The 20,760-nt window shown below is 43.9% G+C and overlaps 1 protein-coding gene across 3 annotated transcripts in view; it reads right to left on the bottom strand.

Annotated features, from left to right (window-relative positions):
• OXR1 (oxidation resistance 1) overlaps positions 1-20,760 on the bottom strand; it is a 542,358-nt gene that overhangs the window by 51,307 nt on the left and 470,291 nt on the right. For all 3 annotated transcript variants that reach the window (XM_075063185.1, XM_075063184.1, XM_075063186.1), the window contains 2 exons: positions 15,811-15,979; positions 13,563-13,722 (listed from right to left, as the gene is read on the bottom strand). In XM_075063185.1, coding sequence (XP_074919286.1) covers positions 13,563-13,722; positions 15,811-15,979 — 329 coding nt within the window. The remainder of the gene's footprint in view (positions 1-13,562; positions 13,723-15,810; positions 15,980-20,760) is intronic.

Here is a 20,760-nt window from a genome sequence, read left to right as displayed (position 1 = left end):
TGTGGCCCAGTAGGCCCAGAGACGTGCGAGCCGAGGTGGTTGGGGAGATCTGCAGACCTCGAATGATCGCTGAGATCGCCTGGAAACATGGCTGAGGTAGGTAGGCCCTGGCTTGAGTGGAGTCCAGGGCTGCCGCCCCTATGAAGTCCAGCCTTTGTGTGGGGACCAGAGTGGACTTTTCTGCATTGAGGAGCAGCCCCAACAGTGAGAATAGGTCCGTGATTATGTCTATGTGCTGTTTGACCTGAGTCCGGGAGGTTCCCTTGATGAGCCAGTCATCCAGATACGGGAATACATGTATCTGCTGCCGGCGGAGGTGGGCTGCGACAACGGCCATACACTTCATAAACACCCTTGGGGCCGTGGGAGAGGCCAAAGGGGAGGACAGTGAATTGGAAGTGCTGGTGATTGGCTACAAAGCGAAGATACCTCCTGTGTGGAGGGAAGATGGCGATGTGGAAGTATGCGTCCTTCATGTCGAGGGCGTCATACCAGTCTCCAGGATCCAAGGACGGGATAATAGTCCCCAGGGAGACCATGCGGAACTTCAACTTCACCATAAACGTGTTGAGGCCTCGCAGGTCTAGGACAGGCCTGAGGCCTCCCTTGGACTTGGGGATCAGAAAGTAGCGGGAGTAAAACCCTTTTCCCTTCTCACCCGGTGAGGAAGAGGATGACACGCCGGGGATGAGAGGGTCCTGAATGGCCTCTTGCTCATGGGTCGGTTCCTGCTCTAGCGGTACCGGGGAGCCTGGTGGATGGATCTGCTCCTCTGTCCCAGCTGGAGGGGGATGGCTAATGGTGGCCTCTGGCACCCGATGCTCTGAGGGAGCGGAGTGGGTCTGGGCCAATGGAGCACCTTGGGCCTGATGGTATGCCCAGGATGTCCAAAAGGACCACTGTTGAGGTCCCGTGTCCTGAGACCGGACCTCCTGGAAGACCCCGGTAGGCACCTCCGTATCTCCGTCCTGGTCGTAATAACTGTCTGCGTGGGAGGACACTGACATCTGCCTGGATGGCCATGGAGGAGCTGAGAAACCTTGGGCTGAGTTCCGACAGACCTCGCTCCCCTCTTTAACGGGGACCGGTGCCAGTATTCAGAACGGTACTGTGATCGAGACCAGGACCTGTGACCAGATCGGTGTCGGGAGGTCAACCGGGATCTTGAGTCACTGCGGCATGAGCGGCTCTGAGAGGTACGGTGCCTGGATCGGTGCCGCGAACAGTGAGGCGGAGAGCGAGAGTCCGACCGGTGCCGCGAGTCTGACCGGTGCCGTGTAGGAGAACGGTGCCGGGACTGTGAGCGGCGTCAAGAGCGGGAGCATCGTCTCGACCGGGAGCACCTGCGGGACCGCGATCTTGAGCGGTGCTGGTCCGCTGAGCCAATAGACAGTGGTCTAGTCAGGGTTGGCTTGCCCAGAGATTGGATTACCCACACCGGCTGTGCCAGGGGTAGGGGCAGTGCCAAATCCGTTAGGGCGATTAAGTCTCTCGCTGCCAAAAATGCCTCTGGCGTGGATGGCATAGTGAGCTCTACCGCGGTATGCGCCGGGGAGCTATCAGGCGCCGGACTCGATGGCCCTCGTGGGACCGGAATCAACGGTGCCGATTTAGTCGGTGCACCGATTTAGTCGGTGCCGCAGCAGGTATCGGCGCCGGGCAGTCCGATCTGAGCGCACTCTCTGGCTGCGGCGTGGGCGTTGCCAAAGCAGCAGGAGTCTTGGCCTTCTTTGACCTTGGAGAGAGGGAGCGACGCAGAGCCGACTTCGGTGCCGGTGCTGAGAGTCTTTAGGCGTACCGGTGCGATCCGGTGCCGTAGGGGCGCTCCTGCTCACAGACTGACCGGCGCTCGGTGCCGAAGGTGGCGGTGTCAGGGCTGCCTCCATGAGGAGCTGTTTCAGTCTGATGTCCCGCTCCTTTTTAGTTCGCGGCTTGAAAGCCTTGCAAATAGAGCATTTAGCTGTTAAGTGCGATTCTCCGAGGCACTTCAAACAGGAGTTGTGCGAGTCTCCTGTCGGCATTGGCCTGTGACAGGCCGAGCACAGTTTGAAGCCCGGTGAGCCGAGCATGAGCACTGGCACCGGATGCGGGGAAGGGGCTATGTCCCGAACCCCACTAACGAGTACCAAGCTAGCTATACTAAGAACGTACAACTAATTCTAATATCTACGAGAACAACTATGTACACAACAACAACAAGAAACTACGAGTAGCTAGGGAGGTGGAGGTCAGCTAAGCCGCACTCCACTGTTCCAACGACCGACACGGGCGGTAAGAAGGAACTGAAGGGTGGTCGGGTCAGCTGGGGTATATATCTGATGCCATAGCGGTGCCACTCCAGAGGGCGCCCAGCCGACCTGCCGAGTGTTGCTATGGTAAGAAAAGTCTTCCAACAAACGTGCACACAGCGTGCACACACCTAACTGGAATGGATATGAGCAATCACTCGAAGAAGAACTGACCATTAATTCCTAACACAGTACTTATCTTCAAAAAAGGAGAACCTGAGCAATTATAGTCCAACTTTCAGATCCAGAAAGATATTGGAACAGGTTACTAAACAATTTGTTTAAATCTAGAGCATAGTAAGGTGAAACGACAAATCCATGTTGGCCATTACAAGATGAATTCATGTCAAAACAATCTAATCTCCTTCTTTGACAGGGTAACCAGCCACGCAGATAGGAGGAAAGCAATGTACATAACATATCTGGACTTTCACAAGGCTTTTGACACAGTTCCATGTGGCATTCTCATAAGCAAACTAGAGAAATATATTTTAGATGAAGTTACTTTCTGTAAGCTGGGTGCAGAACTGGTTGAAAGACCATACTCAGAGAAGTTATCTATGGTTTGCTGTCAAACTAGGAGCATATTTCTAATGGAATCCTGTATTGTTCAAAATTATTAACTTGGATGCTGGAGTGGAGAATATGCTTATCAAGTCTGCAGATAACAAAACTGGGAGGGGTTGCAAGGACTGTGGAGGACAGGGTTAGAATTCCAAAAAGATCTTGACAAATTGGAGAGACATTCTGAAATCAATAAGATGAAATTCAATAAAGCTAAGTGCAAAGTACTATACTTAGGAAAGAAAAATTAAATGCATAATTAAGGAGTTACTGGCTAGGCAATACTAATGAATAAAAGGATCTGTGGATTATAACGGACCACAAACTGAATACGTGTCACTCTGCTGCTGTTGGGAAAAAAAAAAAGGCAAGTGTCACTCTGGGATGGGTCTCAGGAATATCATCTGTGAAATACAAGAGGTAATTGTTCCACTTTTCTTGGCACTGGCGAGGTCTCAGCTGGAGTACTGTATCTAGTTTTGGTCACACATTTTAATAAAGATATGGACAAACTGGAGAGCATCCAGAAGAGAGCAACACAAACAAGAAACCTATGAAAAAATGTTGAAAGAAGTGGAAATGTTTAGTGAAGAGAAGGCTAAGAGGGGTGGGGGGTGGAGGAAAGACATAAGTCTTCAAATACGCAGAGGTTGTTATAAAGAGGACAGTGATCAATTGTTCTCCATATCCATTGAGAGTAGAACAAGGAGTAATCTGCTTAATCTGCAGAAGGGAGATTTAGGTTGGATATTAGGAAGAACTTTGTAACTATAAGGATAGTTAAGTGGTGGAATAGGTTACCTAGGGAGGTTGCAGAATTTCCGTTCCTGAAGGTTTTTAAGAACAAGTTAGACAAACACAGGTCATTAATTGTTTAGATACACTTAATCCTGCCTCAATGCAGGAGATGGACTAGATAACATCTTGAGGTTCCTTCCAGCTCTACCGTTCTATATTTAAAAAACGGTTATTTGATTGCAAAGTCAGATTGCACCTGCCTGGGCAACTTTAATTCTGCCCCTTTTTGTATCCAATCTGTACAATGAATGAGGCAGGGATCCTAAGCAATGTTCCCTCTAATTTTTTAGATCCATGTGCAGAATTAATTTTGTTATGTGTACCAATATGGAGGTGATGTGTGGTGAGGCTGGAGATGAGAAGTTTAGGGTGCAGGAGGGGACTCAGGGCTGGGGCAGGGGGTTGAGGGCTCTGGCTGAGGGGTGTGGATTCTCGGGTAGGGCCAGAGAGGAGAGGTTTGTGGTGTGGGCAGTTCCGGGGCTGAGGCTGAGGTAGAGGCGCCTCTCCCTGCCACAGCCCTACATGCCCCCTACCTCTGTCCTCTCCAGTCCAGGCCCCCATGGCTGCGCACCTGTGCATCTATGCAGCTCAGAGGGAACTTAGATCCTATGTGTACAGAGTGGGATAGGGAAGGGAGAAGAGAAATAGTATGCAGTCATAAAATTGGAGTCTATATCATAACACCTATGAACAAGGGGGTAGAATTAGGGTGGTTTTTAAAAAACAAAGATAAACAAATGCTTCACATACAACTCACCCTCAAAATATTCATGCACCACCATAAAGGTCTGGACCTGGAATCATCAGCACTGCACAAGACTTCTACCAGTTGAGCTACAGCACTAACTTCATTAGCTGACAGTAGCAGCAGGTTTTTATCCCAGAGAGGTGGGATACACCGCTGGCGCCATGTAGTATATCCAAGGGATGGTGGGGTAGACACTGGCCCTCTCTTCCCATCCCCCAGAAACTGAATGAGTGGAAGAAGGACAGGATGTCTTCTCCCCCCACTTGGTGCCTCCATGCAATGTCCTTGATCTGATTGGTGTGGTTGGGGATGAGGAGTATGGCTTGGCTGGCTCTCCCCCACTGTTCTACTACAACTGCTGCCAGTCATTCCCAGTATAGTGAGAGCTGATGCATTATGCCTAGCTTTTCAAAATGTTATTTTGTCTTGCTGACAAGGTTTTCCTGGGGACACAGATAAGAGAAGGAAAATGACAACTTTCAACAGTTTTATAACTCTGTGGGTCCTTTCTGGCCTCAGTAAATTGAGTGTTAGCTCTTTCCTAGCCCCAGGACTTTCTTCCTGATAAATTTTAAAGGACTGCTGCAAGCAATGGAGACGTCAGAGCTTGTAAAAAAGTCAGTCTTTTAGAATGGAAAAAAAAAGGAACAGGCAACCTACATACCGGGGTTGCACCAGCTCCCCCAGAACAGAATGCATAAAAGGTAGAGATTATAACTATTCTCATATTACATATGTAATCCCAAACTGAACTCAGCAGTAGAGATGCAAAGAGCTATGAGTGGGTTAAGATCAACCACTTCTAATTGCAGTTTTAGTTACAAATATTTACATTTTGTTATTGTATGTTTTTAATTTGCAATATTAATGTCTGATTTGCATCTAAGAGCAACAAACTTCCTAAAAGCCCACCCATGTGAACAGTGAAATGTGTTCAATTTTTTTTTTTTTATAATAGCCATGGATTAAAGATATCATCTTATTGCATCTGTATGCAATACTTTCTGCCAGACCTACCCCAGCAATTCATATCTCTGCCATTACAGAGATTGAGTTGGCAGTAATGATAGTATGGATCATGTGCAGATACAACTACTGGAGTTCAAAGAACAAAGGAATCTAATCCTCCAATGCAGATCAGTCTTTTAAAAATATACCCGTGAATGCACATGTTGACTGCTGATTAAACACTGATCATTTTTAAAAGATAGTGATGTGACATAGGTTATGCAATAATAGTCCATGACAGTACCTACACATTTCCAAGGAGCATTTTATGCTAAAATGTCAGCAATTTGTCACCAAATGAAATTCTTATAAATTGAATAAATAAAAAAAAAAGTGCCAAAACAGCTAAAGACAAAATGAAAAAAAAAAATTACGCTGAGATTTTTGTGGTTTATACATCAGCATCAATCTCAAAGTTTGGCAAAATGTTGTGTACCAGTTACTTATTCGTTGTCAAAAGAAGCCCGCTGCTTTCAGATTTCATGTGCTTTGCTGGGGCAATATTATCCAACTTGTCAAAAGGCATTATGACCTTATCACACTTAAAGAAATAAGATAACGACAGGGAGTGCATTTTGCTGAATAACTGCACACCCACAGACCTAGAGTGAGGAATGAAGAGAAATGTATCTACGGGATAGATTCACAGAGAAACTTAAGCATGGTGATGCTGAACATCAACCATGTCTTACTTTTAGATTATTAGAAAAATCACTTTTCAATACCTGAGATTGTTGCCCAGGTTCCCTACATAATGAATGGAGAGAGATAGGTGCTTTAGAACGGGATTCACAAAAGCCAGTAAGCTAGGCAACTCCTTGCCTAAAATAGTCAATGACAGATGCCAAGCAGAGAGGTATGCACTAAGCTCCGGCCCTCTCTTGGAGATAGGGACCTAAGTCAAGGATGCAGGGAGGCACCTTCCTCTGGTTGGGATTTTTCACCGCAAACCATCTCTTGGCATTAGTCACCTATGCTCTTTTAGCAAGAAATCTTTTCATTCGTGCCGGAGGCTCTGACATAGGAGAAGGAGGGTGGGTCTTGGAATTGACATAAGCAACACATTTCAAAGAAGTTACATGAAGATAGGATCTATTTTTTTCTTCAAGTGCTTGCTCATGTCTATTCCAAGTAGGTGACTCCCATGCAGACCACTGGAGGAAGGGTCAGAGCTCATGGATTCGCTGATTGAAGCGCAGCTCTGCTGAAAGCTGCACTGTCCCTGGCATGCTGGACGATGGCACAATGCTAAGTGAACATGTGGACTGAGGACCCGCTTGCTGCCCTGAAAATCGCCTGTATAGGGACATGTGCCAGGCAAGTGGCTGAGGAGGCCTGTGACCTTGTACAATGAGCTGTTCGCAACGGGGCTGGCACTTTCGCCAGGTCATAACATGCCCAAATGTGATCCACAATGAAATTCTTTGGGACAATACAGGGAGACCCTTCATCCTGTTCGCTATGGCGACGAATAGCTGGTTAGACTTCCAGAACAGTTTTGTCCTTTCAATATAGGAGGCCAAAGCCCACCTCACACCAAGGGAATGGAGTTTTTGTTCCTGGTTGTTGGTGTGTGGCTTGGGGTAAAACACCAGAAGGCAAATGTACTGACTTATGTGAAACTGAGATACCACCTTTAGCAGGAAGGCTGGATGAGGCCACAACTGAGCCTTGTCTTGGCAGAAGACATCCTCCTAGACACCAGGAATGCTACTTTCCATGAAAGGCAGAGGAGTGAGCATGTTGCTAAGGGTTGAAGGGAGTTCTGTTAAACTGCAGGGCACCAGGTTCAGATCCCATGCCGGTACTGGACGAGAGCTTGGCCTGCCTCCTGCCCACAGATGTGCCATTTCAACTGGTGTCAGCTGCGCCTTGAGTAATAGGATTCTGCCTCTGAGTCTGATGATGGAGACTCAGAATGAGGAGACCACAGCAGTGCTGCAGAGTCAGTGAGCAGTGCCATATCACTGCAGGCTTGTCTCTGGATGCTGCCGTGCCTTGCAGTGCCAGAGGTCTATCTTGCTTGGTGGGGGAGTGCGGTGCTGTCATAGAATCAGGTACGTGACTGCCTTGAATGTGTCCAGAGTGGAAGGGAATTCCAACTCCTCCACTTGACACTCGACAGACCCCTCTGCAGGCCTGAAGTCAACAGTGCCGTTTCCTGCAAGACAGACACCAGGTGTCCCTGCACGGGACGAACACCACTAGCACTGTCAGTTCTGGCTGCTCTCACTGGGGACAAGTGCTCTCTATTGTTTTTCTTGTGCCTCCTGTAAGGTACTGGTGAGCATGAGCCGTGCTGCAGCTGTGGTCTTCAGCGCCAGGGAGTGACAGTGCCAAGAGTCCTTTCTCAGTGCAGCAGGTTCTCTAACGGAGGCCAGTGCACCCCACACACAGGTGTCAATACCAAGACTATCTTTAATCTCCTTCCTGTCCACACTGCATAGCAGCCCAACATCAACCGCTCTTATTCTCTATTTAAAATAAGAGTTTTTTTAGTTAATTTCCTTGTTAGGAGCTTACATTTAGTAATTTTCACTTTATTCCTACATTTCACAACTTCCAAGATTTAACTGTCATTGCTGATCAATCATTCTCTATAGACTCCCTGCTCACTCCTAATAGCTTTTTATTCATCCATCTGAGTCTGGAGCCTTTCGTTGTAAGTTTTTTCCTTTTGTTTGGAAAGCAAATTTCAGATATGTAGAAATTCCAAGAGTCATTTTTCATAAATATAAAGGCATTTGTAACAAAAAGAAAAATCAATCGGATCAATCAATCTCCAATACCTGTAATGCTCCAAGTAGTACTGGACCCATTACAACTTTATTATTTGTATTATCATAGCACTTAAGAGCCCCAGTCATGGCCCAGAACCCTACTCTGCTACTTGCTATATGCCCCAATCTTGTGACCTGTTACATGTGGGTATATTGCTGCACTTACACTGAGCCCTATTGAAGTCAGTGAGGCTTTATGCAGGTGCAGCAGTTAACCTAAGCACAACAAAAGGCAGAATAGAGATTTTAATTTAGTATTAAAAGTAAAATTAACTTTTAAGTAGACAATTTTTTTAACTTTAATATTTAAAAAGCAAACCTAGTACTGCCTTCCATGTAAGACAATGTCACTCACCTTGAGCAGTAACTGATTCTTCAAGATCAGTGATTCTCAAACTTTTGTACTGGTGACCCCTTTCACATAGCAAATCTCTGTGTGTGACCCCCACCCCTTCTAAACTAAAAACACTTAAAAAATATATTTAACACTGTTATAAATGCTGGAGGCAAAGCAGGGTTTGGGGTAGAGACTGACAGCTCACGACCCCCATGTAATTACCTCATGACCCCCTGAGGGGTCCTGATCCTCAATTTGAGAACCCCTCTTCAAGATATATGTACTTATGGGTACTTCACTTCAGGCCTCTCAAGCCCTTGATTGGAGTACCCTATCAGGCCATTGCTTAGGAATTACCTGAAATTGAGCAACCCGTAAGGACACTACTTGAAGAAATGCCTTGTACACTAACTGGTTTTTCCAGATGTTTCCCCTTATTGGTACTCCACTACTCACCCTCCTTCCCCTCTCTGCTTCAGACTGTTCTTGTTGGTCATTCAGATAAAGACGAAAACAAGGGAGGTTCATCTGCACAGTCCTATATATCCTCAGAGTACAGCACAAGGTTGTACAGAGCACATGCACTGGCCAAACTGACACTGCTCAGTGGAAAATCTCCACGCTAGGGCTCAAGAGGTACACGTGCATATGAAGTGGAGTACCTATAGGGACAATACTCACAGAAGTAGTAACCATTTTTTTTTTGTTTGTTTTTTTGCAGATAAACGCTTAAACACTAAAGAATCAAAAGGTAAAGGACAGCACTTTTGCTTCTATTTTTTCTTTCATAAACTGAACTTAGTTTGCTCATAGAATAAAGATTATCTGCTTTAAGTGACATACGGTATATTTTTCCTATGAAAAAGGCAATAAATACATGGTAGAGAAATATCTGACCTCCACAGCAAGAGATCGGAAAAGAAGGCATGTTTCAAAACACCATAAAGCAGGGGTCTCAAACTCCGGCCGGCGGGCCATCTGTAGCCCACAAGCCTCCCCAATGTGGCCCACGGGGTTCCAGCAGTTTTAGGCCGGGTATCTCCCTTGGCCTCACCTGCCACCCCCGGGCACTCCCCCCTCAGGGGCCCCGGCAGCACAGTGGAGCTGAGCGGTGTCTGCCTGCTCACTCCAGTGGCTGTCAGTCCCTCCCTGTGGCCCAGGGGTGGAGCAGGGTGGGGCAGAGCTGTGCCTCCACGCACTGCCCCTGCCCTGAGCACCCCTGTGGCCAATGGGATGCTGCATGGGTGGTGCCTGGGGGTAGAAGCATGTGGGGGCCCCCTGCCCCGCCTTGGAGCCCCAGGTAAGCGCTGCACCCCCTTCCCCTTCCCACACACCCCCTCCAGCCCCCAACTCCCTCCCAGAGCCTGCACCCCAATCCCCTATCCCAGACCTCCCTCCCCACCCAAACTCCATCCCAGAGCCTTATGCAGGTGGGGGGCAGAGGGGGTGGGTTCTGGGCAGAATGAGTGACATTGGCCTGCTGGGAGGATTTGAGGACCGGCACTGCCCCTAAGGTAAATTGAGTTTGAGACTCCTGCCCTAAAGAATGTTTTACTAGCCAATTTTGAAGAGGCTTATGCAAAAAACATGCATTAACCAATTACTTAACTTCACTTAAGCCAAGTGTTCAAGATTATGGTAGAATTCGAGCTAACATTTATTCTCTGCAAGCTTCCTAGAGTTTCTGCAATCAGGCACAGAAGAAATCTGGAAAGCACTGATTGAGGATCTTTTCCTGTTTTTATGGCACTGTGATCCATGTTTTCACAGCTCCAGGTTATAGTAAACTCTTTCAGTCTCCAATACTCATTGCCTCAAAGAGGCTTTGACCAACAAACAAGCATCACATCTAAGAGTAGCAAAGGCTAGTGCAAACACATGAACATCTATTTCATGAACTCAGCAGCTCTCCAAAATCTATAATTCAGAGTCTATAAACCCATACACAGGTTAGAACATAGCTAACTCAGTCTCTCTCAGCCTCCACAGGTACAACAGAGCTGAAAACGCCCAGGTTTACACTGTGAACCACTGAGGGAGAAGGTATTTTCAGTGGCAACTACGCAACTACTTGATCGAAGATATTAGACTCATGCCTAGTCTGATTGTGCTTAGATGCAAATGTAAGGCATCTTTTTAGAGAAAATCTCTATGCAGGAACAGTTTTGTATCTATAAATACCATCACAAGCATGTATGCCTATAACCATTGATACAAAAAATCCCCATTTCAATTCAAACTTCCCTTATTACTAAGGGTAATAGATTTATGGCATTATTGCAGCTCTCAAAAGTATGCTAAGCTCATCACAATACAGATAAAAACAATATCGCTGCCCTGATGAACTTGAAAACTAATTTAAATTGGGATGATCCCTTCTTATGACAAGGCAGTAGTGAGGGGTGAGAAGGATGGACAGAGATAATGTTAAGATAATGCATTTGTTCAGAACATGACACAGAAGCAGAGTTTTATTTCTTACCTAAGAAATACAAAAATTGTCACAGGGCATATTAGTCCTCTTTGAAAAGGACATCAGAACAAATATGGGACCTTTAAGTTTGCATATGCAGCAGCCACATGGGGGAGTTACAGTGTAGCACTTTGGTGCACAGCTGTTGGTGTTCCCCTTAGTCAGAACTGCAGGGCTGTGTAGACATGCCCTTGGTTTTTTAATTTCCTGTAGGCTTCACAGAAATGGGCCTTAAGAATTAAGCCTTAAGACCCAAACGAATAAAAACTTTCTACACTGCTTTGCCACAGCGATAGGTGCAATAGACAGAAGTAATCCCAAACCAGTGAGAGTCCTAAACAGTAGATTCCTGTGCATCACAGACACACACACAGGAAAAAACAGAAAAATGGATCCAATATATCACACACAGAGCTGACATTTTTTGAATGTCATCTGCCATCCTTTAATTGTGAATTGGCAGTGATGCTCAATACTAGAACTATTTGTAAAGTTAACTGATGTAAAAATGAGTGGAACTAAGCACCACTACACTAGTAACTCAGTTTCTTATAAGCTAGTGCAGTGTTTAATTTAATATACAGCTGAATTATTTCACTTAAAGAATGTTTTAATGATTTATACTGTACAATACTATGGATCAAAACAATAAAGAGATACCAATCCTGATCTATCACAGAAACAGTGGTAGTTGCAGATATTGTACATTGCATTTTCTCCCCATTAGACTTTTTTCCTGAAATAGTACACTTTCTAAAGAGACAAGCTCATACCGTAGTTAGCTGGAAAAATTTCTTTGGGACTGATATAGAAGAAGCTTCCCACACCCATTTCCTAATCCTATCCACATTCTTTGCTTGCAACATTTTTCTTTTGAAAGGAAATTAGGTATATTGGAAATTTTATCCAATCCAAGACAAAAACATTATATTTAGAGCACAGTGTATTAAACACTTTTCAATCTGGGCCCCAATTTTCAAGGCACAATTTGGAACTTTCAGTCTATTACTCACACGTCCTTCTTTCTTGCAATTTGTTACCAGCACAATACTTGGACACCAATATACCCATGTAACAGAGGTACAAGTTTGAAAATGAGAGCCTGATGTTATGCAGCATATGCATGTACGAGGATAAACTTAAGTTCTGAACGTAGCATTGTAAACCTACAGACAAGACCTATTAAGCTGCAGAAGCAGTGGTTTGTAGTTTGCTTCTGATAAAATTATGGATCTTAGGGTTCTCATTTATAATCCTTAATTTCAGAAATTTAAAAACAAACAGGATAAAAAGTTTTCAGAGAAGAAAACTGGCATCCGTATTAAGCCTAAAGTGAATCTAACTTGTTAAAAATGTGTCTAAGGTATTTAGAATTAAAAAGGGCATTATAAAAAAATTAAGATAGATTTTTGGCACTCCAATATGCAACAATAAAATACAGCAGATTCTGATGCAAGATTGACAGCAAGTTTGTAATAGTCACTTGGACCCAAATTAAGTGATGCTGATGGATACTTCTATAATATACATTTGCTTCAAATGACAATATTGAACTCTTGTACACAATATTAAAATAGAATAATTTGCTATGATACTTCAATTTTAGACAAACTACTGACTGCACACGAAAATTACTAGCAACTTTTTTCTCCATATGGACACTTAAAAAAACCATACAAATAATATGTTAACTGTATGCACATGTAATATGTGTCCATAGAGACACAATGTACACTGATGCACACGGGAGTAATACGTTTATTATAAAGAAGCATATATGCATTCTATCAGTAATATATTTTAATATTAATCCAAACAACATTTTACATATTATTAAAATCGAAAAAAGTAGGTTTTCCCAGTTAATCCAACAAAACTCCCTACAATTTATAAAAGATCCTTTGTATATATACACACTTACTTATTTTCTCACAGCACCTTATATTTACATTATGAGATTTGTGCAGTGACACACAGGGCTTTGAATGTGTAGAGCTCTGTGAGGATACAACATTTGTATCTGCATCTGATCTGCGATGCACAAACATGGTCCGTGGATGCGGACATCCATGGACATAAAGTGGATATCCGCAGATTTTCAGGGCTCTATGCACGTGCACCTAATACATACTGAAACAGTCTACTCTGGTATAGTTTCCTTAAACAATGGTAAGCCTTCTGATCAAAAAATGGATTTTGTACAAGGTAGTACTTTCTGCTCTATTTACACCTCTTTCAATTTTGTTTTGTTTGTTTTTTGGGAAAGTGTCCTACAGTGTATTCCAAAATACAGCTTGCTAGATGGGAAAAAAAGGGCAGGTTCGTAATTGGTGAAATGTTGCCCAAACTAATGCGTTACAGTAAAGTGTTAGGGTGGCACAAATTAAAAAGTACACAACTGAATAATTCTAGTTAATGAATTGATAAAAAGTATTAAGTATATGAAATACTTTATATATGTTTTCAACTTACTGAAGTCATCTTTCCCTGTATCAAAAATATAATTCAATACATTTAATATTATTAAAAAATTAAGAAAAGATCCCCTGACAATGCTCTTCCTTACCTCCCACTCTCTAGAAGCAGTTTCATTAGTGCAATCACCAGTTTCAGGTTCTTCATTCTTCTTTACCACTATAAACCCAGGCTCTCTAACAGACTCCCCAGTATCCTCTGAATACATTTCTGGGCTCCACTGAATAAAGAAGGCATACAAGTGTTCTGTCCTGAAAAACAAAATCAAGTAACAAACACAAATTAAAACAAAACATATTCATTGTTGACTTTTCAAGGATTGCACATGCATGTAAAAAAACCTCCACAATTTCCTTGTGTTTTACCACTATCTGAGATTATAGAAACAAACATGGTTGAGAATCTGTTAACTATGCTATTGTTTACTTTTGGTATTTCACTAAACTTGGAAAGTGAAAATAGACCAGCTTTAATTTTCCATTCTTATACAGTAGTACAATAATACTGTTTGAGCTCTCATTCTAAGAGTTTTTATATAGTATCAGCCACTGAAATATCCAAACTCTAAAAATACAAAAGGACTGCTTAAACAGACTCATGGGAGGTTTAAACCAAATATGGATAGAAAGGTTTGCATCTCTCTTGCCTCATTCTGCCCCAGATAAAACCTAACACTTTGAGCCTAAATCACTTCTGAGTGTTTTCATATTCTACTTAGCATTACTAGCTGGCACAAAGAAAGAAAGCAGAAGATATGCACATAACAAGAACCCGAAAAACAGATAGATTAGTCTAGTAGTAGTAGTTAATTAAATGGCAAATCCTATTCTCTTCTCTATAGGCTTTACAGAAACAGTGGAATGTTTTGACAGTTTGGGAGGGCATGATCCCAGAAGATTGCACAAGTTACTATCCCTCATGTGCTACAGAACTGTGTTCTATGAGAGTTCCCTGTGCAGCGACTGAGGGAAGTTTGGGGGATAGTACCAGTGGCTTTGCAATACCACAACTTCAATGACACTTCACCACCATGGACAGGAACACAACAGTCTTGAAGATTATAGCAGCTCTGAGGCTTTATGGTGTGGAACGGGATCCTCCCTCTCCTCTTCCTTGGGGACCTCCCTTGTGGCTAGTTTATGTACTTTAAGTCAGCACAAAGAACAAGATTAGGCCCAAAGAGATGAAGTGTGTATCAGAAGTGTATTTAATTTATCCTCCTTAAAAGAAACCCTGCCCAAACTGATACTAGATTATCAGAAATCATACTTGCCGCATATCAGCAAGTTCTTATAAGATTCCAGCTACGTCTTCCTTGTAACTCTGTTTCCAGAGATCAAAGGCCACTAAACAGTGCTCAGTTTAAACTTTAAGTTAACCTTTTATTCTAAATGAATTTTAGTGCTTTTGAAAAGATGTTTAATAGACAACACTAGAGACTAAACTCCCACTTTGAACAAGGCAGAATAAGTCATGACAATGAAAGCTTCCTCACATAACCCTACCTGCCTATGCATGGGAGCAGCGTCAGTTCCATGTCAGTTCAAAATAACTGGTGTCTCAAGACTGCTAGCTAATAAATGCCGATTAATAATTGGCAACAACTGTAAAAAACTAGTATTTAAAATAGAAAGTTATTCACTTTGTCTACAAGAAGCTTTGTTAAGCCTCCAACATTTAACATCCTTCCCCACTGTAAGATGCTAGTGCCATGTATGCATCAAGCACTACATTACCAATAATCTGCTCCTTGATCCCATCTCTCTCGCACAACAGGACGGAGATGAGTCCATTTGAATTTCTCTCCATGCTGATATATGCCATGACGGACAGCCACTTGGCCTACCAAGGATGCAGTCTTTAAAGTTAGCTAGTAGCACAGTTTGGTTAATTAAAAGAGGTACCAAGTAGAAAGAATGGGGCATGCCAGCATTAGTACAAGGTACATAGAACTAAAACCCTTCTCCTCACATTAGCAAAACTCCTGCACCTACCCTGGCTAATCTTGTGTCCCCACATTATGGAGATGCAACGGTTAATAGCTCCAAGTAGCAATGGATCCACATGGTCCATCTACTCCTTCCCTTGCCCACCCAGCATGTAGTTGTATTTCCACATGCACAAGCTTTCCAATTTCTTACCTGATTTGAGTAGAACCATGTTGTTCTTCTGCATCTGACACTCTCCACAGCTGTGGAAGAAGGGCAAGATTTGCCTCTTGTGTTATTACAAAGAAGGTATAATTACTTATACATGATTCTGAGAAGCGTAGAGGAAGGTAAATCAGATTACAATGATGCTGGGAAAAATATTTATCTGACAACCTAATCCCTCTTTACCTTTCATGTGGAACAGCAAACCAGTACTCGTGTTTCTTATCTCTCTGTGCATATTGCTGCATTGATGCACTTGCTTGTGACACAAATGTTTTTCTCATAGGTTTTCCAACTCTGAGACACAAGAATTTGTGAAATCGATGCCTTCTCTTCTCCTTCATAGGAGCAGAACCTATCACAGATAAAGGGGGAAAAAAGCAGGTAGTTCTGTCAAGTTCTACTCCACAAGCTGAACCATACAATTGACCAACTACATATTAGCATGATTGATCCAATGCAGCTGATACTAGCTGCAAATACTCTTCTTTTATTATAAACATTTGTTATTATTCAGCATATTTAAGCTGACTTATACACATTGAACAATAAAACCTATGAATAAAACACAGATTTGACTACTTCTAACTTCTTCCCCCCAACCTCAATCCCACAGTACATACTGAAATTTCAGTTATGTTTGACAATGCACTGTATTGGGGAGAGGAGGGGAATGATTCACCTCATGAGGGCTTCCTAGGAGCTGGGTGCGATACTGCAATCTTTTCCCTGCTGTGAAACCCACTGTAGGTGGCCAACCTCTTTATACAGGTCTTCAATAGCTTGGCCCTCCAGCCAAGTCACAGTCAAAAATGAACACTTCTGAGGTAGTTAAGAGTTCACACTATATGCCCTCCAGGGTCTTCAGCCTAGTCTCTGGGCCCTTTAAGTTCAGCCCTTTGCTTGGCCTTCTAAAGGAGCCTTAGCCCCTTTACCAGTGGCTGGTGGGGGAACCCGGGCCTGCTCACCACTCTGGGTTCAAACCCAAGGACCTTATAAACAGCAGCCATGCACTTCTTCCTTTAATTAGCTACTGCTGCTTCCCTGCGCCTCCTCCCACCTGGCCCCTTCACCCATTACCTTATCATTAAAGTTATCAGGTCCTCTCTCTCAGGGCCAGTAAATGCAGCCCGTCAAGCCCTTTTGACCAGAGAGGAGCACCCTTCCTCACCCCTCTGGTCCCAGTCAGGTACTGCCCTACGAAACCCCAGCAGCTCCTTTAATCGGTACCTGCTGGGCTCTGATTGGCTATTTCCACATAACCTCTCTAGGCAGGCCTGGAAGACCAACCTTTGCTTCTCTTCCTGGGTGGGGTGTAGTAGGACTGGGTGGCCTCCATCAAGGGGGCTACGAAGGGCCAAGTATACCCGTCACATGAATCAAAGAGACATTTTACCTGTAGTCTCAGATTGGAATTCTCTCCCCTCCACCTCATCTCCTTTTTAAAAAAAAAAAAAAAAAAAAAAAAAAAAAAAATCCATTTTCCCAATTTACAAAATGTGACCAGATAGCAATAAAGTGACATAGAATATGTAGTGGAAAAACATTCACAAGAGAAAAGATTAATGTATATATTTAGACCTATGTCAGTCTTATGTACTGAATGTAAGTGTATTAGTTACTTTTCGTTTCAAGAAACCAATTTCTGCATTCATCAATGCAGAATTAAGACTTATTTACATTTCCAAAATTAGCTTTGTGTTTATCAAATATTTTAGAGTTATAAAACATGCAGGATGAAGTAGCTCTATATTTTGCTCTAATATTTCTAATGAACTAATGGAACTGTTAGGTTCCTAAACACTGGATAAGTGATTAGGTATAAATTGCCAAGTTTAGCTACAGGGACAGTGAACAAACCAAAAATAAACAGCCTCAGACAGACTAAATCCCCAAATCCCACAACACTTCAAGTTGATTCAGAAGGAAGCCTTTAAAATGCAAAAAGAACAGTCAAGTTAGGAAAACAAAACAAAAAATAAACAAGAATGAAAAATGCTAGGGTCCTGATCCTACACTGTGACCAAAAACTCAGGAGGTGCAGGTGTGTGCAGAGGGTGGCAAGCCATTCCAGCTCTAACCTGTATCCCTCAAAACTGGGTGACTGGGCAACAAAATGGCAGATGAAATTTAATGTTGATAAACGCAAAGTACACCGCTACCACGATGTAACGCGGTCGTGGGGAGCCAAAAAGCCCTACCACATTATAAGTGAAATGCTGTTAAATCGAGGTAGTGGTGGCAGAACAGCAGCGGTGATTTAAAGAGCCTGAGGCTACCGCCACGGGGAGCCCAGAGCCCTTTAAATCACCGCTGCAGCCCTGCTGCCACTACCCCAGGGCTGCGGCAGTGGGGCTCTGCCAGCGATTTAAAGGGTCTGAGGCTCCCCGCGGCCGTAACCCCAGGCTCTTTAAATCACCACTGAAACCCTGCTGTTGCCCAGTCACCTAGTTTTGAGAGATCCTTTTGTAGCTCTCCTCAGTCTGCCTGGGTCTTAACTATCTTTAGTTATTTGGATCTAGGCCTTGTCTACACTGCCACTTTACAGCGGTGAAATATTCTCGCTCAAGGGTGTGAAATAACACCACCCTCCCCCTACCCTCCCAAGTGATCCATGTTTCAGTGCTGGAGAGTGGCATTGTAGATAGTCTATATATTTTTCTGCAAGCATTTTTATGCTAACTGAACTGTACATTCACAATGTTATTAAATATGTGATGTCCTTTCAAAAGGTTCTGAATGATGCCTAGTGCAATAATGAGACTATTAGTACCAACATTAAGCTGTAGGGATTCACGCCCTGGCTTGCTGCACAGTAACTTGCCAACTTCGGGGGAGGGATAGCTCAGTGGTTTGAGCATTGGCCCACTAAACCCAGTTCAATCCTTGTGAGTTCAATTCTTGAGGGGGCCACTTAGGGATGTGGGCAAAATCAGTACTTGGTCCTGCTAGTGAAGGCAGGGGCTGGACTCGATGACCTTTCAGGGTCTTTTCCAGTTCTATGAGATAGATATGGGAGTACTTTTCCCTATGATCTTACTAAAGATACAATTCAAAATTGCCAAACCCAGCTAGAGGACATATTATGTAATATAACAATTCCCATAGTATTAAAGTCAAACTTACTACCACTGAATGATGCAACAATTAAATGGGTTGGCCTTTCAAAATGCAGTTACAGAACTGGATCAAACGGCTAACCACACCAGATGTTGAAATAGAAAATGAAGTCCAGCCAGCCCAAAAATATATTGTAATTAAACATATTGGTACTTTTAAGGATATACGGGGGACTGGCTTGTATGTGAACATTCATTCAGAGTTTATGTTTCATATAAGTACTATCCTGGGTGTTTTTTTAAAACCAGATACATAGTGCATGGTTTAAAGTATTGGTTCATCTTCATTAGTGCACCATAAAATGACCAGACAATTAAAAAAACAAAACCACAAATCATGAAAGATTGTATTTAGAAATAATGCCAAATATTCAGCGATTTTAAATTCTTGATAAACTGAAAGTTCTGATCTGAGTTGCAATCAAAGATCGTTGCAGTAACTTGCAACTAAAAATCACACAGAAAAAATGGATACCTACCTTTTCATAACTATTGTTCTTTGAGATGTGTTGTTTATGTCCATTCCATTCCAAGTGTGCGTGCACCCTTGTGCGGGGACAGAGATTTTTGCCTTAGCGGTATCCGTAGGGTTGGCTGTGGTGCCTTCTTGAGTGCTGTGTTCATGTGTCAGTGTATCAGGCACCGCTGGTCCTACGCCCTCTCAGTTCCTTCTTGTCGGCAACTCCGACAGAGGGGCAGGAGGACGGGTAATGGAATGGACATAAGCAACACATCCTACACAATAGTAGTTATGAAAAGGTAGGCAACTGTTTTTTCTTCTTCGAGTGCTTGCTCTGTCAATTCCATTCTAGGTGACTCACAAGCAGTGTCCATGGAGGTCGGCTCTGAGTTCACAGTTGTGCATCTTGCACCACTGCTCTACGAAAGCCAGCGTTGTCTTGAGCTTGCTGGTTAAGTACTTAATGAGATGCGAATGTGTAGACAGACTACCAAGTAGTGACCCTACAGAGCTCCTTGATTGGAACCTGAGACAGGAAGGCCACTAATGATGCCCTAGTCAAGCGTGCTACTCATAAACAGTAACGGATGCAGGCAGTGATCCAGGACGAAAACCTTTGAGCAGACACTGGGCAACACTTCGTTCTATCTGCCACTGCAACAAACAGCTGTGTCAACTTATAGAATGTCTCTGTCCTGTCAATGTAAAAGGCCAGCGCTCTCCTGACGTCCACGGCACGCAACTTGCATTGCTCTTCTGATTTATGAAACTTCGGGGAAAAAGCCATTAAGTATGTGTCCTGGCCAGTATGAAACTGGGAAACCACCTTGGGCAGAAACACCAGTTGTGGACGCAGCTGGATCTGATCCTTGCAGAATAAGGAATAGCGCGGTTCTGAAGTAAGTGCCCTGATCTTGGACACCTTGTGGGCTGACAATATCGCAACCAGGAACAAGCCTTCTAGGAGAGTAGCAGGAGAGATCAGGAAGCCAGAGGCTCAAAGGGAGGTCCCAGGAGTCTTGACAGCATGAGATTCAGGTCCCAGGGAGGGACAGGATTCCAGAGGTGCGGGCAGAGATGCTTCAGATCTTTCAAAAACCGGGCCATCATGTCGTGAATGAAGACTGAATTGCCATGGAATGGAGGGCGGAAAGCCGAAATAGTGGCCAGGTAGACCCTGACTGATGACAGGGACAAACCTTGGAGTTTGAGGTGCAGAAGATAATCCAAGATCTCCTGCAGAGGCCTGCTCAGCCCGGATACACCATTCCGAGCCCCAGTACATGAACCTTTCCCATTTGGCCAGGTAAGCTACTCTGGTGGAGGGTTTCCTACTACCCAACAAGACCTGCTGAACCCGGTCCAAGCATTCCCGTTTGTCTGTATTTAGCCATGCTGTCAAGTGTAGTGCCACCGGGCTCGGGAGTAGAAGGCTGTTGTGGTTCTGGGACAGCAGATCTGACCAAGGGGGCAGCTGCAGCAAGGCGGCTACCGAAAGGTCCAGCAGCATGCCGAACCAGTGTCGGTGAGGCCACACGACGGCTATTACGTACAGTG

The sequence above is a fragment of the Chelonoidis abingdonii genome, chromosome 2 (genome assembly GCF_003597395.2).
Source record: "Chelonoidis abingdonii isolate Lonesome George chromosome 2, CheloAbing_2.0, whole genome shotgun sequence".
Taxonomy (NCBI): domain Eukaryota; kingdom Metazoa; phylum Chordata; order Testudines; family Testudinidae; genus Chelonoidis; species Chelonoidis abingdonii.
The sequence above is the reverse complement of the archived record's forward strand: the minus strand, read 5'-3'. Positions and strand labels throughout refer to the sequence as shown.